The 23,833-nt window shown below is 40.9% G+C and overlaps 3 protein-coding genes across 5 annotated transcripts; all 3 read left to right on the plus strand.

Moving 5' to 3' along the window:
- Positions 1-575: 575 nt before the first annotated feature.
- Positions 576-1,350, plus strand: LOC132432713 (histone H1.4). The gene has a single exon (XM_060023456.2). It carries the CDS (start codon positions 624-626, stop codon positions 1,281-1,283), a length of 660 nt encoding a protein of 219 aa, XP_059879439.1. The 5' UTR covers positions 576-623; the 3' UTR covers positions 1,284-1,350.
- Positions 1,351-2,375: 1,025 nt separating this feature from the next.
- LOC132432738 (histone H2B type 1-M) lies at positions 2,376-11,320 on the plus strand. The gene is made up of 2 exons (XM_060023487.1): positions 2,376-2,821; positions 10,931-11,320. The coding sequence occupies exon 1, from the start codon at positions 2,432-2,434 to the stop codon at positions 2,810-2,812; it is 381 nt and encodes a 126-aa protein (XP_059879470.1). The 5' UTR covers positions 2,376-2,431; the 3' UTR covers positions 2,813-2,821; positions 10,931-11,320.
- A 917-nt stretch (positions 11,321-12,237) lies between these two features.
- Positions 12,238-22,744, plus strand: LOC132432719 (histone H2B type 1-L-like). Of its 3 annotated transcripts, XM_060023462.2 has the most exons (4): positions 12,238-12,398; positions 14,344-14,369; positions 17,149-17,576; positions 18,221-22,744. In XM_060023462.2, exons 3-4 carry the CDS (start codon positions 17,203-17,205, stop codon positions 18,276-18,278), a joined length of 432 nt encoding a protein of 143 aa, XP_059879445.1. In that variant the 5' UTR covers positions 12,238-12,398; positions 14,344-14,369; positions 17,149-17,202; the 3' UTR covers positions 18,279-22,744. The 3 variants fall into 3 exon arrangements, with proteins under 3 accessions (XP_059879445.1, XP_059879447.1, XP_059879446.1); XM_060023464.2 differs by having other exon boundaries at positions 17,186-22,744; XM_060023463.2 differs by lacking the exons at positions 12,238-12,398; positions 14,344-14,369 and having other exon boundaries at positions 16,971-17,576.
- The last annotated feature ends 1,089 nt before the right edge of the window (positions 22,745-23,833 follow it).

Raw genomic sequence — 23,833 nt, forward strand, 5'->3', positions numbered from 1 at the left:
CATATGGGCAATAATTTGTTTAGCATTAAACTAAACCAGTTTGATGAACTCAAATGCCCTCGGCTCAATAGACAGGACTCTCAGAGGAGCCTGTGTTACTTCCCTCACTTAAGTGCAGATTTGTAATAAAAATCCTAATGCCAGTTCCATGCTTTTTGGACCTATAAGAACCTAACCACTTGGAGAATCATATTTGAGAGGTCAGAAAACTCCACAGTTAAAGATCGGTTTATAATTTACGAAGAAAATAGAAAGTTTTGTTTCTCTGAGTTGAAATTTGACAAGCACGGCGGGAAATATTGCTGGGTTTTGGCATAAGGTTTTGTGCTTTCCTCATAATTTGAGACCTGAGTGAAGCCTGAGACTTCGGGGATCATTTTCTGGGAAAAATCGGGCAATTCAGTGCAGAGAATTTTGATATTTTTGGCATTTTTTGAGGTGTAACAAACACAACTCGGGATCCGAGAGGACACTCTGAGGCTGCCAGCGAGGCGGGCTGGACAGCGCACCAATCACGGCGCAGCTCCGCCCTATATAAACGGGCGGGCGCAGCGGCGCGGCCCGAGTCCCGGCCAGTGCCTGTGCTTCCGGCTCGAATTGGTTTCCCAACAATCGCCTTCAACATGTCCGAGACTGCGCCCGCCGCGCCTGCTGCACCGGCCCCTGCCGAGAAGACGCCGGTGAAAAAGAAGGCCCGTAAGGCTGCAGGTGCCGCAAAGCGCAAAGCGTCTGGGCCCCCGGTGTCCGAGCTCATCACCAAGGCTGTCGCCGCCTCCAAGGAGCGCAGCGGCGTGTCTCTGGCTGCGCTCAAGAAGGCGCTGGCGGCCGCGGGCTACGACGTAGAGAAGAATAACAGTCGGATCAAGCTGGGTCTCAAGAGCTTGGTGAGCAAGGGCACTCTGGTACAGACCAAGGGCACCGGCGCCTCGGGTTCTTTCAAGCTGAACAGGAAGGCGGCTACCGGAGAGGCTAAGCCCAAAGCCAAGAAGGCGGGCGCGGCCAAGCCCAAGAAGCCCGCAGGAGGGGCTAAGAAGCCCAAGAAGGCGACGGGGGCAGCCACCCCCAAGAAGAGCGCCAAGAAGACCCCAAAGAAGGCGAAGAAGCCTGCCGCGGCTGCAGGAGCCAAAAAAGCAAAGAGTCCGAAAAAAGCGAAAGCAGCCAAACCGAAGAAGGCGCCCAAGAGCCCAGCGAAAGCTAAGGCGGTGAAGCCCAAGGCGGCTAAACCAAAGACCGCCAAACCTAAGGCAGCCAAGCCAAAGAAGGCGGCAGCCAAGAAGAAATAGGAAGTTGCTTTGGCCTAAGGCTTAGAAGCTCGACACAACCCAAAGGCTCTTTTCAGAGCCACCCAAAGATATCAGGAAAAGAGCTGTTGGCACGTTTTAAGGGGGCGTGGTTAGGAGTGAAAGGCTGCAAGTGAGGGGCGGCCCTCCCTGGGGTGGGTCGTGATGGCCTCGGCTGTTACAATGTGACAGTCCCTTTAGGAAACTGGTAAGAGTGCGGTTAGACTGACCAGGGAACAGGCCTGAGCGTAAGCTTGTTTTAGGCTCCAGTGTGCGGAGAGTGGAGACCGCTGGTTGAAAGTCCCCACTTCGCCCCAAAGGGCGCGGTAAGGGAGAGCACAAACTCACGTGCAGGAAGTCTCCCCCCACTGTATCAGGCACTACGTTCTGTAGGTGTCTGGAGACCACTAAAGTGAAATTTAAATGTTTACCCCATTGCACGAAAGATGGTTTATCATTTAATGAGCCACTTGCATTTTCTTTGCTTAAGAAGGGCATGCCGACAGGCAAAACTGGCAAGTTTGCGGGAAAAATACTCGCAAGTATTTTAAGCATCATGGTTAATAAGTAACAAAAATTATCAGGACTTCTGATAGAGGACGAAGAGGTTAAGAATTGTGAACTTTTAAGAGGGTGACCCAGCCCAGCACGTTACGTGCAGGTAGTGGCTACTTATTGGTTAGCTGCCCAGGGCGCGGGGTAATGCGTTTACGAGCTTGTCCACCAGCTCCAGCTGGACATTAACACGGTGACTAGTTGCAGGGCCCGAACCAATGCACGAAGTTATCCAAAGGAACAGAGAAGTTGCTTTCAGTTACTAACTTAAAGCTAGCGTGTTGTCATTTCCTTTCATCTGCTTGCTGTGAAATACACAGTGCAGGTGCTTCAAAAGGCTATTTGTACTAGCTATGGGTAGTCTAGTCTAGACCCGTCTGATTGGGTCAAAGCACACTAACTAAACAGCCAATGAAAAGGTAGACCTGCTAGTATCATTTACATTCCTGTTTGTGACGCCACAATAAAATTAATCCAATCATGAGCGAAATCTTACTAACCTAATTTGAATACCGCATCTATAAGTAAATGTGGCCTCAGCGGGGGCGACTCTTTTCCCAGGTGTTAGCGTTAGTGTTCGAATTTTTAACGCTACAATGCCTGAACCCACCAAGTCCGCTCCGGCCCCGAAGAAGGGCTCCAAGAAGGCGGTGACCAAGGCGCAGAAGAAGGATGGCAAGAAGCGCAAGCGCAGTCGCAAGGAGAGTTACTCCGTGTACGTGTACAAGGTGCTGAAGCAGGTCCACCCGGACACCGGCATCTCGTCCAAGGCTATGGGCATCATGAACTCGTTCGTCAACGACATCTTCGAGCGCATTGCGGGCGAGGCGTCGCGCCTGGCGCATTATAATAAGCGCTCGACCATCACTTCCAGAGAGATCCAGACGGCCGTGCGCCTGCTGCTGCCCGGGGAGCTGGCCAAGCACGCCGTGTCTGAGGGCACCAAGGCTGTCACCAAGTACACCAGCTCCAAGTAAACTTGCCAAGTAAGCGTCTTTACACCTAACCCCAAAGGCTCTTTTAAGAGCCACGCATGCTTTCAGCAGATGAGTTGTAATCCTTTCATTCCAAAGGCTATTTCCGGATGTCTCCTGCCAAATTTAAAGCTTCACTACTGTTCTTTAACTAATACAGCCGCGTAGAAAATACTTATGAGGAACTTAGAAAATAACAATATGTGCTGTTAATTGCGCGCTCACAATGGGCAAGTACACTTTCATAGAGCCATGATACCACATAACCAGATACCAATTTGCACTGAAAATGCCATTTCAAGTGTGCAGCTTTCCTCTTCGTGTGTAGGTCTCCAAGTTGATCCTAAGGTTGATCCGGAATTTGGCGATGACCCCTTACCCAGAGCACGAAGGCGCATGCTCTGACTTCATTCTGCTCGGAGCTTTTCCATTTCTTTCCTTTTTTTAAAAAAAAAAACATATAGACATGTATTTCTGGAAAAAATGCTGAAGGAAATGGGAGTTTTCACTGAAATGTTACACAGGTTTTTCTGGTTTTCTTGCTTTGTAATTGGTGCAGTTTCTGCTTGAAGCTCTGAGCAGCGGGTGGGGGAGGGAGAGGAGGAGCCTAGGCACCGAGGAAAGGGAAAGGGAAGCCTTCAAACCCTGTCAGCTACTGTATCTTCTTTCCCAGAAAGTCATATTTAATTTATAGTCCTTTGGGGGCAGCATTCAGCTTTAAAGTCCTCTGGGTCACAAGAGGGAAGCACAGTACTCAATCAGTTAAGGCGCCTGATTGAGGTCTGAGGCCCCCTTTTCAGCACCCTCTCCGCTTTACCGGATGTCCCAGAGCGTCAAGGACGGAGAGGAAGTAGAATGAGAAGGAAAGCCTTTTCTGGCCGGTAGGATAGGGGTAAAGGTTTTCACTGCTGAGGAATAGATTCTGTCGGGAAGCTAAATCTCTGAAAAGAGGTCCAGAGGGGCTGGGAGGAAGTGGCTGGGAGGAGAGGAATCAATGGTCAGAGGTCACCAAGAAAATTGCCAGGTAGATGAGGCTGGGCTGGGAATGAAGTGCTGGTTGAGATGGAAAATTTAGGTGGAGGGTATTGTTGGCTGAGGGAGGAATGAATTTAGAAACTCTAGGGTTCTCACGATCTCCCAAAGAAACAGGGATTCATGGATTATGGGGATAGATTTTTCCATAATATGGCAAGCTGGGTACTTGGATGAACGATTAAAATCCAGAATAATATATTTTTTAATTTATAAAAGCAAGGAAGAGCCACCACAAAACGAAGGAACTCTCGGTTCCAGGGGCTTGGCCCACGTGAAACCCCAAGCACCACAGCCGACTTCACCCAAACTTGCGCTTTGTTTTTTAGGGTGTTATGTGACGCCTGGCCATGGTGGGGAGCATGATAAGAACTCTTTCCCAGTGAAGCTGAAGACACCAGACCAAAATGAACTAGAAATAAACACACAAACACACTCACCATAGATGATGGCAAACAGTCTGCCCTGAACGTTGGTGCTGAGTAGATTCCACTGCTGAGAATTCGGACTACAAGCCAGACTTCACACTTAGTTGTTTCAGCTTTAATACCACAAGGATTCAAAACACCCAGGCTGAGAATTTAATTTAGGGATATCCCAAACTGGTCTGGTGCCCCTGAGCACCTGGTAAAAGCAAATACAAATCCTCTCTGGAAGCATAAGCTTCACTTTAGGCCTCAATAAATCTTCACAGATAAATATCCAAGAAAATGAATGAGCAGCTTCACAACCGAAATTAACCAGACACACCATGAAATAAGGCACCATGACCAAAAGCAACAGACAATGAAAGCAAAAGCACAAATTAACAGATACAGACTTCAAGTGCCTAACTTTAATATCTTAAAAAAATATATATGTGCGGGATTAAGAGAATACAAAGAATGATCACATAGATTTGAAAAAAACAAATAGAAATTCTAGAAATATATATACATTTATTTCTAGAATTTCTATTTGTTTTCTATAGAAACAAATGTTACTATTCTATAATTAATTATATATATAATTATATATAATATATAAATATAATATAAACATAAATTTATATAATACATATAAAATTATATATATAACAAGTTATATATATACATATAAAATTATAACAGAACTGAAATTAAAAGCTTACTGGATGATTTTAATAGCCAATTGGACCCAGCTGAAGAATTTTCATGAATTATATAACCAGAACACAAGGAATTATCCAAAATGAAAAGAGACGAATGTAAAAGTGAGTTTAAGAGATCTGGAATTACTAGTAAAATTGTCTGGCATGCATCTAATCATAGTAGCAGGACACGCAGAAAATGATGCAGATGTGAGATTCAAATGATCATGGCTGACAGTTTTTTAGAATTGATGGATTACTCATACAATGAAAAATAAATGTAGTGAAAAATGATACAACAGAAAGGGTTACTGTGTGACACTAGACTAAGCCATATACATTCTTACAACAAATATAATGCTGATTTTCATAGGGTTGTGCCTTCTAATCTGTGTGGACACGTGGCATCAGACCAAAGCACTGTTTGAAATTCGTGGGGGGAGAGGACTTGAGTGAGTGATTATTTATATGCATTTTGTATCTAGCTAAAAATTCTGTCAATGCTAATCCATATTTAATGGGCTATCTTGATTTTCATTGCATATAATACTGTCGTTAGCAAATAAAAAATCTTTGATATTCTTTCCAATAACAATTTCTCTTAATCTTTTATCTTGTTATTGTGTTAACTAAAATCACAAACTATTTCATATTAGACATGCTATTAGATGTCACCATCTTTTTTCTCCTTTTCATGGAAATAGCTTTGGTAGTTCGTTATTTATAATAATACCTGTGTGTGTGAGCACGTGTGTGTGTGAGAGAGTAGTCTTTATTGTGCTAATGTAGTTTCCTTTTAATTCTTTTTTAAGAGTTTTTATTAGGAATGATTTATGAAGTTTTGTCATCTGATGAAATAATGTCCTTTTACTCCTTTAACCTTTTGCAGTAAAGTACATGCAGATTTTCTAATGTTAATCCATGCTTCCAGTCCTAGGACAAATCTTATTTGGTCATGTTGTATTATTATCTTAAATAATGGCTGGATAAATTTTAATATTTTACGTGGATTTTTAAAATCTCTACTATTCATATATAAAATCATTCTATGATTTTCTCTTTTGGGTTTACCTTCATCAGATTTTGTCCTTAAGGTTATGGTAGCTTCATAAACTTCACTGTAGGGCTCTCCTTTATTATTTACTGCTTTATAATAAATTATCCCCAAACTGAGCAGCTTAAATCAATGGACATTTATTATCTCATTCAGTTTCTGTGATCAGGAATCCAGAAGTGACTTAGCTGGGTGGTTATGACTCAGGGTCTCTCAGGAGGTTGAAGTCAAGATGTAAGCATAGGCTGCAGTCATCTGGAGCATAGGCTCCAGACTGTAGCTGGAGGATTCCCTTCCAAGATGGCTTGAATGCCATGTTGGATGCCAGACAAGTTCCTGGTGGCTGGTGGCAGGAGGAACTCAGCTCCTTGCCACATGGACCTCTCTGGAGGGCTAAATGACGCTTCAAAACACGTTAGCTGTTATCCCACAGAAAGAGAAATTATATAGAGAAAGAGAGTGCCAGGAATGCCTTCTGCGACCTAGTTTCGAACATCATACACTGACGCTTCTGCCACTTTCTATTCTTTAGAAGCAAGTCACTTAAACCTAGCATATATTCAGAAGGGGAATTAGAATCCACTTTTGAGGTAAGGATATTTTAAAAATTTGCGGACATATTTTAAAACCACCACGTCATTCTTTTTATGCTTTAAATACTTGAATGTAAAAAGTATTTGTGCTTTAAAGATTAGATAGAAATAAGTTGTAAAATCACCTGAACTTAATACCTTTATACTTGGTAGATTTTTAGGAATTCCAGCAACCTAGACTGTAATAGACCACTATCCACAGAGACAAAGTCAATAAAACTCCCACATGATGTCCTGATGGACTTTTCTCTGAGATTGTAAAGGACAAAATAGCGGCCTCTGCAGTTAAATAAAACATTATCTCAGCACATGGCAGGTTTTTTTTTTTTTTTTTTTTTGCGTTACGCGGGCCTCTCACTGTTGTGGCCTCTCCCGTTGCGGAGCACAGGCTCCGGACGCGCAGGCTCAGCGGCCATGGCTCACGGGCCCAGCCGCTCCGCATCATGTGGGATCCTCGCGGACCGGGGCACGAACCCATGTACCTTGCATCGGCAGGCAGTCTCTCAACCACTGCGCCACCAGGGAAGCGCAGCAGGTACTTTTTAAAATATTGAATGAATTGAATTAATTCATCTGAGAAATCCTAAACTGCAATCAGGAAAGCAAATCTCTGGTGCACGATTGTTTTGGAATGTCCAACAAACTAATACGTTTGGTCTTTTTGAAAAAGAAAACAAATTAAAGAAGAAAATAAATACAGTAAAAAATTAAAATTTCAGAAAATACTGTGGTATATGAAAATAGGAGAAAATAGAGCTTCCCTGGTGGTGCAATGGTTGGGAGTCTGCCTGCTGGTTCAGGGGACACGGGTTCGAGCCCTGGTCCGGGAAGATCCCACATGCCAAGGAGCAACTAGGCCCATGCGCCACAACTGCTGAGTATGTGCTCTACAGCCCGCAAGCCACAACTGCTGAAGCCCGCTCGCTTAGAGCTGGTGCTCCGCAGTGGGAGAAGCCACCGCAATGAGAAGCCCGTGCACGGCAAGGAAGACCCAACACAGCCAAAAATAAATAAATTAAAATAAAAAAGAAAATAGGAGAAAATAATAATAAAGAAAATGGTAATGAAATTTAAAATTGACAAGAAATTAAAGGTAACATAAAAATTTATTTAAAATATAGGAGTGAAGATTGATGATGAGTAAAAAAATACAATGTTTCAAGTGTAAGGTAACAGATTAAGAGTTAGCAGAAACTCCATAAAAGAAGAAACTAAAGTGAAGAATTCAGTTATGAAGGTTTATAAGGAGATTCTTTTTTTGTGTGTGTGTGGTACACGGGCCTCTCACCGTTGCGGCCTCTCCAGTTGCGGAGCACAGGCTCCGGACGCGTAGGCCCAGCGGCCATGGCTCACGGACCTAGCCACTCCGCGTCATGTGGGATCCTCCCGGACCGGGGCACGAACCCGCGTCCCCTGCATCGGCAGGCGGACAGTCAACCACTGCACCACCAGGGAAGCCCTATAAGGAGACTCTTGATGTGTGTCAAAATGTCCTAGCAAATTGTGCCATGCAGTAGTTAGCATATTTATTTATAAATCAATTTATTTAAGAGATAGTCATTGAATGTGTCTGGGCTAGTCACTGGCATGGGCACTGGAGATACAAAGAGAAATAAGGTTGTCCTTGACTTCCAGGAGCCCTCAGTTTTGTAAGATCGTCAAGGAAGCTTACAGTTAACTGCTTTCATTTCCCTTTATCTTTCACTAAGGCCCAAACAAGTGTTTATCACTCTTTGGAAGTCTGCAGTTAGGTGAATAGACTTAGGCTCATGTGGGAACTACCAAATTCATTAAATTAAGGCAAAAAAAATCATCCCAATATTTGAGTGATAAAAAAATATAGTAATATTAATACCATTGTGGGGCTTCCCTGGTGGCGCAGTGGATAAGACTCCACGCTTCCAATGCAGGGGGACTGGGTTCGATCTCTGGTCAGGGAACTAGGTCCCACATGCATGCCGCAACTAAGGAGCCAGCAAGTCACAACTAAGAAGCCCACCTGCTGCAACTAAGACCTGGTATAACCAAATAAATATTAAAAACATAAAAACTGCATATAAAAATAATAATAATACCATTTTGACATAGCGCAGAGCTAAGAACAGTCCATAAGGCTGCACTCACACATCTGACACCAACTTCAGGGTTCAGAGGTCTCTCCAAAACTACTCTCAGATTAGATAATTGATTAGAAGGACCCACAGAATTCACTAAAAGCGATTATACTCAAGGTTAGGGTTTATTATAGCAAAAGAACACAAAGCAAAATCAGCAAAGGGAGGAGACACATGGAGCAGAATCTAGGACGGTTCCAAACTCAGAGCTTCCGGTAACCCTTTCCCAGTGGAGTCATGGAGTGTTAACACCTTCCTGCAACAATGTGTGACAACACAATATGTATGGCCAACTAGGGAAACTCACCCAAGCCTTGGTGTCCAGACTGGATCTTTAGTATCCAGTTCCTCTGGATCTAGTACAGATATGGCATGGCCCAAAGCACCCAACATAAATGATCCTATTACACTATCCAGTGTAGCTCAATGCCTCCTGGTAAACAAAGATAATTCTTATCATGCAGGACATTCCAAGGGCCTACAGATCACATTCCATCAAAGGGCAAAGGCCATACCCCCTTGGATAAGGTTAATTCTGAACAAAGTCATAAGAAAAACTATATTTTTACAATTTTGAATTAGATATCTATCGACTGTAACTTGAGTTCTACAACTATTTGCTTTTTATGATTCTCCTGTCACATATTTCTGCATACTTAGATCAACTGTGAACCCAGAAATTATAAGGAGATTTCTTTTGGAAGACTAATTTTTGTACTTTATTCAGATGAACAACTTCAGCAGTCTTCTCGATTCATACTCCCAACTTCCCTCCAAACCCTAGCTGCAGGAAAAGAAGACTTAGGAGAGGTAGAGTTCAACTTTGGGAAAAGTTTGGGGAAAGTTTCATGTTGGTGGCATGGGCATTTAGTGCTAAATAGAAGAAAAGGCTCCTTTACATGAAAAGCAGCATTTGAGTGGCTCTTCCTTTCATAAACCATGAAATTTGCCATCATGCACAGGGAACAGGAATTGTAGAAAACTAAAGGAGTTATGCTTTAGAGTTTTGTTTAAAAGTTTTAACAGTGAATGTTAAGCTGTATTTCATAAATACAAAACAATATCACAGCCAAATTATAGCTATTTTTTTTAGGAAAGAAGGAGGAGGAGCATGGGGAAAAGAGAAAGGTGAGAGAAAATGAGGAGTCAGAAAAAGAATGGAAGAAGCAAACTACTACAAAAGGGAGGGAAAGGGCCTAGCGACCAAAGAGAAGCCTATAAAAGACTGTGATAGGAGAGAGGCAGTGGGTGGACAGGCTTAGTCATGTGTTTGGTATTTCAGCTGGGTATAATACCTGTTACATAACTGAAATATTCTCCACATTTCTTGGGTTTTAGGTTGAGTGGATTAATTAAAATGGTATCATATCTGGGACACTTTCTCTGACCAGCAGATGTAAAATGATACCTCCCTATCCCATTTTTTACTTTCCTCCATTCATTCTTCTTTGTTATACTTAGTACTTATTGACATAAGTTTGTTTATTATTTGTTTCCCCTCCCCATTCTCAAGATTGTAAGCTCATTGGAGCAGGGTTAGTCTTTTTTGCTACTGACTCCCTAATGCCTTGACTGTTTCAGACACAGTAGGCTGTCAGTAACCATTTGCAGCACGACATAATTAATTAATTAATTAAAATACACATACGTCTGCAACAACAGGAATAGAGGCCAGATCTGGTTGTTGAAATGGTTCAATTGAATGAGTGACTCTTCTGGGTCTCACTTTCTTCATCTATACAAGGAGAATAATAATAACGCATTACTTCTTAGAGTTATATTAAGGATTGAGATAATTTGTGTAAAGCTCTTAAAACAGTTATAGTCATTTCGTAAGCACTTAGCAGTTGTTAGCAATTGTTATATTTTCCTTAATCTCTGAATTAAAATGAAAATCAGAGTGACTAATTCTCTTCAGGTCAAAAACTAAAGGGAGAGAATATAAGCTTTTGAACTATTTGAATTCCACCCCAGTAAGGGTAGTTGGGAGACTTGAAACAAAGATTACATTATTGAGAAATATCTCTTGACTGAGTATGGTTTGAGTCATTACCTGTTAATGCTAATAATGACTAAAGTGTAGGTAACACTGGAGCAGAGATTCCTCATAGCACATTATACAAGTGTATGTAAACAGAACCCTCTTCTTTGTATAGCAGATATTAATGTTGATGGCAAAATGGCACCTAATATATAAACCTTTCTTATTTCTTCAATCAGGGGAGAGACATGAGTGCAGAGAAGAAATGAATGCAAACAGTAACTGAAAATGAGAATCTGGCCGTAGAAGTTATGAAGTATGATGTCTGACCTGCCTGAGATGATAGATTAGTGTGTATGTCCCACCAAAATCCTACCCATCCTGATTTGCTGCACACTGACTTATCAAAAGGAGATCACTACCCGAGTGGAAGAACCTAAACAAGGTGTTTTAGCTTTTTCATTTTATTTTTATTTACATAATAAAAACAGAATTTACTTCTGTTACAGGCGTAATTACTGGGAACTCATTATTTACCGTGGACTACCTTTGCTGGGGGAAGTCTGAAAGGATAGCAAAACATTTGTAAATGAGACGCTATATTTAATAAACTCTATGGATAATTGAAATTCCGCTTTCATTGTTGATTCAAATTCTTCTCCTAAGACCTTCCCTTTCTGGAAAGACAATTTATTTATATTTCAGTTTATTTTCTGGCATTAAGTTCTGAGTGGGTAAGATCTAAGAACTGTTTTGGCTTTGTTAACAATCTCGAAGGTAAAAACTTAGTTTAGCTAAGCTGACATTTAAGAGGTCACCTTCAACATCTGAATTAAGGGGAACACATTACTTCTCACCTGAAGGATTTTTTTTCTTTTTTTTTTGGCCGCGCCTCGCGGCTTGCGGGATCTTAGTTCCCCAATCAGGGACTGAACGCGGCCCTCGGCAGTGAAAGCTCGAAGCTCTAACCATTGGACTGCCAGGGAATTCCCTTGAGGGATTTTTAAAAACAGATTGCTGGGCCCCACCTCACAGTTTCTGTTTCACTAGACCTGGAGTAGGATCCAGTAATTTGCATTTCTAAATTATCAAGGTGGTGCTGATGCTGCCGGTCGGGGATCACACCTAGAGAACTGTGCTTTAAATTACGACTTGGGATGTCCCTGAAATGATACTACCAAATAGCCGCACAAAACTGAAAAATCACCTTGAGGTTTAAACTGGAAGCGTCAAGTCCTGAAAATGGGCACCTCCTTCCGGTACAGCCACGCAAGGGTGGAAAGAATAACGTGGCGTTCCACGCCGCCTCTGTCTGCTCCCGCCCGTAGCCACGCCCCCCCACGCAGGGTCTGTCCAAGGGCCGTCCCGCCTCGCCGCTCCACGCCGGCTCCCTCATTGGATCGTCTCACCCAACCTCACGTTCCGCGGCTTCTCCCAGAGCTCCACGTTACGCATACGCCACGTTACGTCACTTCGGCTCCCCCCACCTCCCCGCCGCCCCGGGGGTCTCCAGTAAGCTGCAGGCTTCCGCCAGCCGCTTGCGCGCGCGAGATTTCGCGTGGCAGCCACCTGCTGATGCGCAGGCTTTGCCAACCCAGCTTTTCACCGCTGGATACTGGAGAGTCCCAACAGTCCATGAGGACGTGCGCAGATTAAAACGGGGAACCGAGCAGTTTGAAGACCGAGAAACAGGGCAGCAGCCCTCCGGTAGTTTTTTTCTCCTCTCTCGACTTTTTCTGAGCTGACGCTTTCCCTCATAACTAATCCCCTGGACACCTTTCTTGCACCACCCCTATTTATTATCAACACATTTCTAGGGCACTTTGTGTGAGGATTAAGTGCGTGTATATGTATGTGTGTGTGAATTATTACTTCCCACTTGAATAACTATATGTGTTTTAAATTTCATCTTGAGATGCACGCGGGGCCTACATTTATTAGGCTACGGTAGAGACAGACCCTACGGCCCACAGTACTTTTAGAGGCTCACGAAAATATTTTAATTTCTTCTAAAATCAGAATTTAAAATAAACTTTTAGGTCGATGAAAGCGTTCTGTGTAATACTAATATTTTACTGTTTATATAATTTTAATAATGTTATTATTTTTCTTATAATTTTTACGGAGGAGAGGGCCCAGGAAGGCAAAAGTGCATAGGGCCCGCAAAACAGAATGCAGCCCTGGGTGCAGTTTGCACACAACCATCTCCAGTTATTTACTTAAATTTTTTTTTTCTTTTGGCATACACCTAGACACATTTCCAAGTGCTTTCCAGATGTTAACTCCTTTAATACTTGTAACACACCTATGAACTATTGTTATCCCAATTTTATCCAGATAGACTGAGTCACTTAGAGCTTAAAATAATTTATCCAATGTCATCTAATTAATAAATGGCAAAGGGGATTCTGACCCAAGCAGCTTAGCTCCACGGTCCCTGCTCTAAACCATTGCACTAGAGACATTATCTCTTGGTAACTCTAAGCAATCCGAATCAATCATAGCAGGTAAAATTTAAAGCAAACTAGCCAGGCTACTTTGAGCCCTCTTCTTGCCTTTGCCTACAAAGATTTGAACAAATGCTTAATATAGTTTCTGACAGCTCAAGGTCTGATGATCCTAGCCTCTCTTAGGTTCCCTGCCCCACTATTTCTTTTTTTTTCTTTTCTTTTTCATTTGTTTTATTTTGTTTCGGAGAATCATCTTCACTATTTTTGCTCATTAACATGAATTTTACAGTGCTTTACCAAAAATACAGTGCTGTTTTGTGGCATAACATTGAATTTTTAGCTTATTTTTGAGTTTATGAACATTTTAGCATATTGAGTCATCACAAAACAAACATAGTATAGTGTATGTCTCTTAATTTGAGTGAATCTTGTTTTGTATCCTCAAATCGCATTTCATAGTTTTATTCATACAGATGTGGAATATTTTTTCCTGGACTTAGAATCCTTAGAAAGTGTTGTTCTGTTGTAAATGATTTCTGGTTTTTCTGTTTCAATTCCAGAAAAGCCATAAATTTTTATGTGGTGCTCATGTAGCAACCAACACTCTTAAGCTCTGTAAGATCTAATTGTTTGTTCATAGATTTTCATGAATTTTTACAATGACATATTATTGTCAGACAATAAAGATAACATCTTTTCTTGTTGCATCCTTACCCTCCTTACTTGTGCTTGTCTCATGATATTGGCCAGACCCTTGGTGCCATGTTGAATAGGAGTAGTACCACCAAACTTTTGTCTTTCTTTTGACTCTTTGGGAATCATTCTAAAATTACACTATTAAATGTTGTGCTCACTGTAGCTACTCCTTATGAAGTAAGTAGCTACTCCTTATTCTTCTAGTTTGGTAAAAATGTTTATAAAGGCGGAGTGTCATATTCTAACAAATATTTTCCCAGTACCTATGCAAATGATAACAGTTTTTCTCTGTTAATTTCTTACACTGGCAGATTTGATGTTAAACTTTTCCTCCATCCTTGGAATAAACCCTATACGATATACTATTTTTTTTTTTAATAATATGGTCTCTTGGTTTCCATTTGCTTGCATTTCAAATAGAGCTTTTAAAAAAAAAATGAATTTCATGAGTAAAGTGAGACTATAATTTTCTCTTGTCTCTCTCTTCCTTTCTCCCTTTGTTCTAGGTCTGTGTTGTTCCTGTCCAGTTTAGGTAAGTGTACACAATTGCAAAAGAAAAAAAAGGAGAGCTATTTTTCTATTGAAATGGCTTCTGTAAAATAGGGATTATCAATTACTTAAATTCATTAATAATTAAATTCATTAATTAAATTAAATTAAATTAAATTCATTAATAGCTGTAAAACCCAGTTATGCTTGATATCATTTAGATTGAAGAGTACAGGAGAGTTTTTTTTTAACTGCCTGTCATATTTCCATAATCATAACTTGTTTATTCAACCCATTACTTAATTTTTTTCTTGAAAATTATCCTTTTCTGTTAAGTTTAATTTTTTGTAAAAGTTATTCATAGCATTCTTGTGGTTCTTTATATCTCTTTTTTGGTAGCTACTTTCCCTTTTCTATTCCTATGATTTATTCACACACACTCTTCTTTTTTCCTCATTAGTTTTTCTAGATGTTTGTCTATTGTTGTAAGGTTTTTCAAAGAACAAGCTTGTGGTTTATGGATTATCTCCATTTTTTTCTTTAATTTTTTTTTTTTTTAAATTTCAGGTCAGGGTTGACATATTTAAAATAATATGTCAATGTGAAAATCCATGAGAATCTATAAACAATGAGATCTAATAAGAGCTCAAGAGGGTTGGTAAATATGTGCACCACATAAAAATTCATGACCTTTCTATATATTAGCAATGACCTATCTGGAATTGAAATAGAACATCATTCACAACAGTACAACACATTTTAAGAATTCTAAGGCTGATTCTTTCTACTTTGATTTATTTTCCTCTTCTTTTTTTAGCTTTTTTTGTTGAACACCTAGTTTGCATATCTTTAGTGTTTCTTGTTCCTTAATATATGCATATAATATTATATATTTCCCTTTTAGTACAGCTTCAGATACATCGAACAAATTTTATATGTATTATTCTCATTCATATTTCTCTCATAATATTACATAATTTCCCTTATGATATTCTAATCCATGGTATTTAGAAGTGCACTTTTAGTTTCCAAGCATATGGGAAGATTGTTTTATTTTTACTGTCTTAAAAAAAAATTTTCTATTGCTCTTTAATTAGCTGATAAAAGAGTGCCGTATATATGAAACTGTTTTTTTTGTATCCATTATGACTTTTTCTAAGCTCAGTGTTGAATTTTTGAAATTATTAAATGTGTGCTTTTAAAAATTGGACAGTCTCTTTGTGTTAAGTGCAGGAATCACAGATAGATCAAGTTTGTTCACTGTGTTGTCCAAATCTTCTATAACCATACCTGTTTTTCTTTGCTTGTTATGTGAATTTATAAGAGTATTATAGGAAAGCTTGCCCTACAGCTGTAAACTTGAAGTTCTCTTGCTGATTCTTCCAGTTGTTGCGTATATAGTTAGTGGTTGTGTGGTCAGGTGCATATAAGGTCCTGAATGTTACATCTTATCAGTGGATTTTTATTTTATCATTATGGAATATAGCTCTTTTTTATTTCTAGTTCTATTTTATTATTTTTTTAAATTTAGCCTGGTTTTGATGGTCCCTTGTTCCTTGATTGTATTATTACATTTTTATTTCTTCAAACTTCCAGTAAATAGTTATTTTATAGTCTCGGTAATTTCAATATCTGAAATTCACTGCCCGAGGGAAAGAGAGGGAATCTAAGGCTCTTCTTTGTTTGGATGCCTGACCCTCCACAGTGTCTGTTTTCCTCTTCGATTTGACAACATTTACTATAAGCTTATATTTGGACATTCCAAGTTCCTGGTAGAATGCCTGGCACGTAACAGATGCTAAATAATTACTGAATAAATAAATCACAATCAATCTGTGTACAGTATATCTAGAGAACTTGGGTTCACGATGCTTCCTTCCTGAAGGGGTTTACGTTTGCCTTCACAAGTCACTAGGAGGCGCTATGAACCTAGGTTACTAATTTCAGGAAGCTTTCACTCAAACACGGCGGGGGGGGCGGGGGGCGGAAGGTTGGGGAGCCTGAGGAATGTTAGGAAAAAATGTCAAATTCAGGGAGGACACCTCTCTGCAGAAAGGAAAGATGGTACTGAAAGAACTAAGAAGCCGGTTTCAGACAAAGATGATGATGATGGTGGTAATAATAGAAATAAAGTTAAAATAAATGTGTTAAACACCGGATTCTTAATTTTTAGTAAGTTTTTGGGTTTTTTGTTTGTTTTATCATTTCAGTAGTTAGACTGAAGAACTATTTCTGACCCTCTTTTGTGGCTAAACTGGATGTGATTTTCTCCTTTCCAATTCGAAGGTTTTTAGCCCTATAGGCTATGAAATTCTTTTCTTTCTTATCTCCCTTCAAGTGATGTAATTTTATTTCCCTGCCCTTTGTTTTTACGCTGTATTTCTGCATTTTCTGTACAGTGGGAAACACTGTACTCGGAATTGTCTGGATCACCGCCTATTTTTTTCTCAGTTCTTCCTTTCCCTCTCACTGGATTCAAATGTAAAGATACAGCTTTTCCAGGAGCTGTAAACGGGCCTTGCAAATCAGAGACTAACCGTGCCACGAGCTTTGCCTCCTTGATATTTCAAAACACTGGAGAGAGTTACTTTTAGTTTTAAAAATTAACAAACTATTCTGAATTGTTATAAACGAATCAGAACTCATTATAAAATAGGTTAACTAGATTAAAGAAGGTGGCCTGATTGCTGGAAAACTCTCAGGATATGACCAGTGAGACAGTATATCTGGAATGATTTATTTGCGTGCAGACCTCAAGACGAACGAATCAGCAATTGCATAACTAAGTCTTCATTTGCATAACGTTGTCTACAAATAAGCAGGATCCGGTGGAACGGACACCGTTTTCTTTTCTTTTAGAAGACATCGACGGTACAATGCCTGAACTAGTGAAGTCTCTGGCCCCAAAGAAGGGCTCCAAGAAGGCGGTGACCGAGGCCCAGGAAAGAGATGGGAAGAAGCGCAAGTGTAGCCGTAAGGAGAGCTACTCCGTGTACGTGTACAAGGTGCTGAATCAGGGCCACCCGGACCCTGGCATCTGGTGCAAGGCCATGGGCATCATGAACTCGTTCGGCAGTGACATCTTGGAGTGCATCGCGGGAGAAGCGTCGCGCCTGGCGCATTACAACAAGCGCTCGCCCATCACTTCCAGGGAGATCCAGACGGCCATATGTCTGCTGCTGCCCGGGGAGCTGGCCAAGCACGCTGTGTCCGGGGGTACCAAGGCTGTCACCAAGTATACCAGCTCCAAGTAAATGTTTATAGCCACTTTTCAGAGCCATTTCACATTTTCACAATCAGAGCTGCGCACTAGCTTGTGCGGTTTCGTGAACTCTGGGATTTAAATTAGTGTCAGGGGTAACGCTTAGCAAAGTACTTAAAAAGCAAGAGATCCTCGGGTGGCAAATCTACTGTATATGGTTTCTGACAACTGTTCCGCGTACGAGGGTTCCCAACGGCTAAAGTGAACGTGCACTGAAACCACTTAGTGCTAACCCCAATCCTTGGAGCTCTAGGTCACCTTTATAAAATTTGTACAGGGTGCTCTCTGGGCTGGAATCGGTGCTTTGTGAAGCTCTGGTCTTGGTTTTATGTAAAGCGTCAGGCTGTAACGTCCAGGAGACCACAGTTATGTTTGAAAATCCCACCGTCTAAAACCGGAACTTTCTTAGTATGACTTTGGAGGGTCTTCCGCCTAGGTTCATTTGTGTGGATCTAATTCCTTTTCCTCACACTCCCTCACCCCCAGCCCTTTGCCTAGGGCTTTCAAGTCCTGGCTGAACATTTTATCTAAGATTCTTTACAAGCATATTATGTTGGGTGGCTGCAGCTCTCCAGTAAGGGGAAAATAGTTACTAACTTTTTATTTTCTTTTATCTCTTTCCTGGTCATTAGATTTTTGTTTGAAGAATGCAGTCTTCTCCTCACTCTCCTGACTCGTTTTACAAACTAGACCTGTAAAATTCACAGAATTCTGTATTCAGCCGCCTGTCTTCTCACTAGAGTAGCCGCATAATATAAAGATTGGCTCTGCCGCCTCCAATCTGTCCTTTTCTGTCCCTGGTGAGCTCCCTTCTGAGCCCATCGCCCTATCCTGCCTCCATATCTCCTCCCTCTGCTCGGTTCAGAAACTGTGGAGGGATCCTGGCAAGGAAGAAGAGAGGGACCCAGGGTCGGCTCAGAACGCAGAGAGGAAGAACTGTGGAAGTAGAGATGCTTTTTAATGTTGTGAGCTGAACACTGAGGTTTGGAAGCCTACGGTTTGTGATCGCATAGTGCCCAAGAGATTAAACCCCGGGAAATAAAGAGCAGGGCTCTTCCCTCATTTGTCCGGAAACTGCAAGGTAGAGGTGTCCTTCAGGAAGTCAGGAGAAAAAGGTTCAGTTGAGGGTACTTCACCCATAAATGGAAATGCCAAATCCACCCAAGCATTGCTATCAGTGTCCTTGAGAAACACTCCTAGCCAGCCTCCAGGGCCAGTCTATCTGGTCTCCATTTTATTGTCTCAAAAAGGTAGATAATAAAATAAGCACGAAGATACAAACAAGTCTTTATTTTCAGGTTACTGAATTACAATTCGACTGTTTCTGATCACCTTGACTTTAGTCTGAGGTAATTCTGAAACTCCTCTGTTCATAGGGTATTTAGTTTCCATTCCAGAGTCACTGTGAGGGCTTTTTGTTTTTTACCTGCTCACAGCCTTTGGATAATCACCCACCTCACAAAAATCAAAAATCTGTGCTATGGCCCCAAGCCCTGAAAAGTCTGGCCCTCACCTAACTCTCCAACCCAACCTCAGAGGATTCTTTTTCTCCCTTTTGTTTTGTGTTGCTTCATTGTTTTTTGGTTGTTTGTTTTTTTTCCAGACCTTTGCCGTTTTTCTCTGTCTGAAGTGCCCCTGATTCCACATCCATCCCCAGCACACACACAGTTTATTGATCAACAACTTCAATTTCAGCTTAATCATTATTATATCCTTGGGGAAGTTGGCCTCCATTGTTAAAGGCTCTCAGTCACAAACAACTGGATGTATACCCAGCCCCCCAAATTAATCATTACTAAGAGGACATGGGACCCTTAGGATTGATGTGGTTGAATCAGAACCCCATTCCTGAGGCTAAGAGAGGGACTCTGCCTTCCCTGGAGCACAAGACAGGGAGGAAAGGGACACCTCCACAAAATTAAGTCCGTATTAGAAAGGAAGAGGGCAAATGACTTTGGGCAAGGCACTTGCACTGCCTGATGTAAGGGCCTTCTAGGCAGACAGAAGGGGCACCCACCAAGTTCATTCATATTCAAGTGCCAAGCACTAAATTATGTACTGAGGACATAAAGCACTTGAGTGTGCACCCAGAGGGCTTGTTAAAGGACAGATTGCTGGTCCCATTCCCAAGTTTCTGGTTCATTAGCTCTGGGGGAGATCTGAGAACTCGGCTTACTAAAAAGTGCCCAGCAGATACAGTGCTGCTTATTTGGTAGGAGGCTTTGAGAACATCTAATATATGATGAAGAACAAGCTACCAAAGCCCCTGCCCACATGAGCTTCCTGGTGGCAAAGATAAGTGTATGATAGAAGAAGGTGAAGGGTGTAGATGTCAAACAATGAAGTTTAAATTTATTTTGCAGATGACAAAAATTTATAGAAAGCTTCTGAGCAGGGACTGACATAATTGGCTCGAGTGTTAGGAAGGTGTCTCTAATGGCAGTAGAGAAGCGATTCCATTCAGTATTTTGTCAAATATTGATTGGATTTCCTCTGTGAGAGGCCTTAGTTACAGTGGTGAGACAGACAGGCTGATCTTCTGGGGCTGATATCCAAGTGGGAGGAGAGAGATAATCAACACATTGATAACTCAGCAAGATATTTCAAATAGAAGTTCTGAGGCCTGTGAAATTATTTGAAATAAAACCAGGTGCTGTGATAGTAACTACGTGATCCTTTAGATAAGGGAACCCACAACCCAGGGAATAAAAGTTCCAGGCCAAGGCAGGGAGGAGTTTGTGCTCAAGGAATATAAGGTCTGTATGCTAGGAGATTAGTAACGTAAAGGGGTAAAAATGAGGCTGGGGATTAAACAGGTACCTGAACATGTTGGACCTTATAGGCCAAAAGAAGGCACCCAGATTCTTATTGTGTCATGGGAAACTCTTAGAATTTTTAATAACTGTAGCCACTATGGGGAGAATGAATTTTATGGGATCAAAAGTAGAAAGAAGCAGGGAATAAAATTGAAAGCTTATTGCAATAATTCTGGTGAAATTATTAGAATTAGATCTAGGAGGAGAAAGTCAAAAGGATTTATTGAAGAGTTAGGTTTTATGGGTGAAGAATCAAGTAGCTAACATTTGTTAGCCCTTTATATGTTTAGGAAACTATGCCAAGCTCTTTAGAAACATAAACTCACTTCATCTGCTCAACATACACATTATCTAGATGCAACTTTTCTCTCCTTTTAATTGAGCAAAGTGTGGGGCTGGTGTTAGACCCAAGGCAGTGTGGCCCCAGAGGTTCTGTGCTTATCTACTTCCCTGCGGTGCTAATAAAGTTCTTGGATAATCACGAATTCTAGGAGAGGATGAGTTTTCTGAGACTGGAACATGACAATTTTTAAATCCCCTTAGCCAACTCCATTGTAGATGTCAAGTGAGTAGTTGTATATGTGAGTCTGGAATTCAAAGGCAAATGGGGACTGGGCATAGAAATTTTTGAAAATTTTGGAAATAGATATTTTAATGTTGTCAGCATGGCATGAGATTGGAGATTACCCATGGAGGAAGAATAAAGAAGTGAGTTTATCCTGGAGGCATTCCAAACTTTAGAGAAAAAGAGACAGCAAAAGATTCTAAAGAGTGACAAGTGAGTTTGGGAGAAAATCAGGAGAGCGGAGTCAAAAAAGTCAAGAAAATAATGTATTTCACCAAGGAGGACATGACCAAGTTGGTGTGATGTCTAGAAGGCTAAGAACAAACATGAGCTTTGGATATAGTTAATAGAGATCCCTGGGAACTCGGGTTATGGGACTGAAGGGAGGCCCAGACACCATCTGGGACAACTTCAGTACTCAATTATTACTTCTTTCCTAGGAACAGCTCCACTCAGGGCTGAGCGCCATGTGTGGCCATTATGTTTTTACCCTCTGTCTTGGGCCATCATATTTGATCGATGCAGGCATCTGCCCAGCTGGATCAATCAGATTTGTTTTCCTAGAAATTAGGAAAAGGACCTGAAGAAAAAGACAGGACCAAGTATTCACTAATTGCTTAAGTGTGGTCAGCAAACTTAACTTTCAAGAGAATTTTTTTTTGTTTAAATAATCTGGAATTGTTTTTTTTTTTATGTTTACATCCAAAAGAACTTCCATTAATGCACTTGCAACTTCTTAAGAATATATGTAAACTATATTTGTCAAACATATGCATAAACACATAATCCTATGTTTTCACTCAGTCCTCACGAAAATATGAATTTTCGCCTACATTACAGATAAGGGAACAGTGGTTAGTAATTTACCACAGACCACAAAGATAGAAAATGGTAATTCAAGACTTCAAGTGTATGTCTTCATGGTTCAAAATGCCACTTTCTTTTTCTCTGGGCCTCTGAGAAATGTCATGAGAAATAAGAATGCTTATAATAGCAATAATAATAGCCCAAACATGGAGCATTAACCATGTGCCATGCACTGGCCAAAATGCTTAACAAATATTAATGTTATTCACCCCCAAACATGTAAGATAGGAACTACTGTTGTCTCCATTTATAAGGAAACAGAGGCATAGAGCGGTTGGTTAAGACACAGAGACAAAGAATAAGCATCCCTCTGTACAAGCTTTCCAGCTCCTTTTTATCTCTGAAAAGGGGTGTTGGGAATGTTTCTTGTAAACTTAATAAATGATTTATTCAATGACATAGACCCTGTTGAATATATTTATCAAGACTAGCAATGGAAGACAAGTTCAAAGGGCCTTAAGAAGAAATTCATGGACTTCCTCCTTAATCAGGCTAAAAAATAAACACCCCACTGTTTTTATTTACTTTTAAATCTCATGAGATACAGTCATTTTGGGCCTTCAGGCCTCTGAGAATCAAAATTTTTCCAAATGGGCTATCTTGCATTCTGAGTTATGAAGTGTTAAGACCTGATCTAACTTCTCGAGAGTATATAGGTCTATTGCACATAGTGAATAAATGGTGACAAATTTACTCTTTTTCAATGTGTTCTTTATGCATTTTGTCTGTCCTTTCCTCTCTAGCCTTAAATTTTGGATCTTTACACCTCAGACTCTAAAATCCTAGACTCCAAGCTGTTGACAGGAATCCATGGAGCTCTGGGTATTCCTTTTATGAGCCCCATGAAATATCTATCTATGTCCAATATGTGTACTTTTTACCAGTTTCTCAAAGTTTCTCCACATGTTAAGAACTACTCTCCTCGGGGAAACAGTACTCTGAAATATCCAGATTACAACTGCTTAAGACATATGGATAGCCCACCCACCCATCTCTAACGCGTAATGAGCCCCTATTCTGTGTTCTGTCTAGCATGGAACACAGTGGAAGAGATGTCAAGGAGAGAGGCTCACTTGGTATTAGCTTTCTTTGAAAGAGCTTTCTGGCCAATGGAAGGACAGTCATACTGGTAAATAAGTTGAGAAAACCGTATTTGGTATGATAAAGTTAAGTTGCTGTAACAGAGACTCAACAATAAGTTAGCTTAAAGACAGTCTTGTTCATGGAACAGATACACTATGATTAGTCCAGCTCTGTGGGGCAGCTCTGCCCCTCCTGATCAATCAGGAACTCTTGTTCCTTACAAGTCATTGTTCTGCCACCCCTAGAGCCCGATGGTCTCTGCTGGGTCAAACAACATCAGCACCTTCATAGCTGGCAGGAACAGGAAAGGTTTTAAAGCCTGGGAGTGTCTTCTACTTACACTCCAAAAAGAGCACTTAGTCACATACTCCCGTCTGCTCCTAGACGAGCCAGGAATGTTATCTCACACTAGGGAGCCACCTGTCCAGCTATACCTTATTATAATACAGTGAACCACTTTCACTGGAAAGAAATACCAGTTGTATCACAATAAACCAAGATGTTTTCACAGAATAAAGCCCATTCTGAGGACACCGAAGAATACAGTGGCATGCTGACAATCCTGAGACTGTAGAAAGTTTACAGTAGGTAAGAAAAGGAAATGGGTAACCCACTTGAGAACTGCTCATTTTGCCTCATTTCCTGATGTGTAGAGAACAAGGTGGGATTTGACTCAGGAAGACCTGGATTTGAAAGGCCCAGTCCAGCACTTATTGTCAAGATATGTGTTATGCAACTCTCTTCTATAATTTAAGGTAAATGTGCTTGTAATCAAGTCTAAGAATATTCAAGATAAAGAATCAACATAATAAGTTGGTAAACATAAACCTGTATATTTATATCAAGCATTTATATCAACCTTAATAAAAGCTGCTTTTGGATTGAGAAACCAGTAGCTTTGGACATGGGAAGAC

Source organism: Delphinus delphis, chromosome 10, assembly GCF_949987515.2.
Source record: "Delphinus delphis chromosome 10, mDelDel1.2, whole genome shotgun sequence".
In the NCBI taxonomy this organism is placed as follows: domain Eukaryota; kingdom Metazoa; phylum Chordata; class Mammalia; order Artiodactyla; family Delphinidae; genus Delphinus; species Delphinus delphis.

Excerpts from the sequence above, each read along its gene's own strand:
- LOC132432713 (XM_060023456.2), top strand. The coding sequence starts at position 624 with ATGTCCGAGACTGCGCCCGCCGCGCCTGCTGCACCGGCCCCTGCCGAG.
- LOC132432738 (XM_060023487.1), top strand. The coding sequence starts at position 2,432 with ATGCCTGAACCCACCAAGTCCGCTCCGGCCCCGAAGAAGGGCTCCAAG.
- LOC132432719 (XM_060023462.2), top strand. The coding sequence starts at position 17,203 with ATGCCTGAACTAGTGAAGTCTCTGGCCCCAAAGAAGGGCTCCAAGAAG. Across the intron at positions 17,577-18,220 it reads ACCAAGTATACCAGCTCCAA|ATTTTTGTTTGAAGAATGCA; the intron begins GTAAATGTTTAT and ends CCTGGTCATTAG.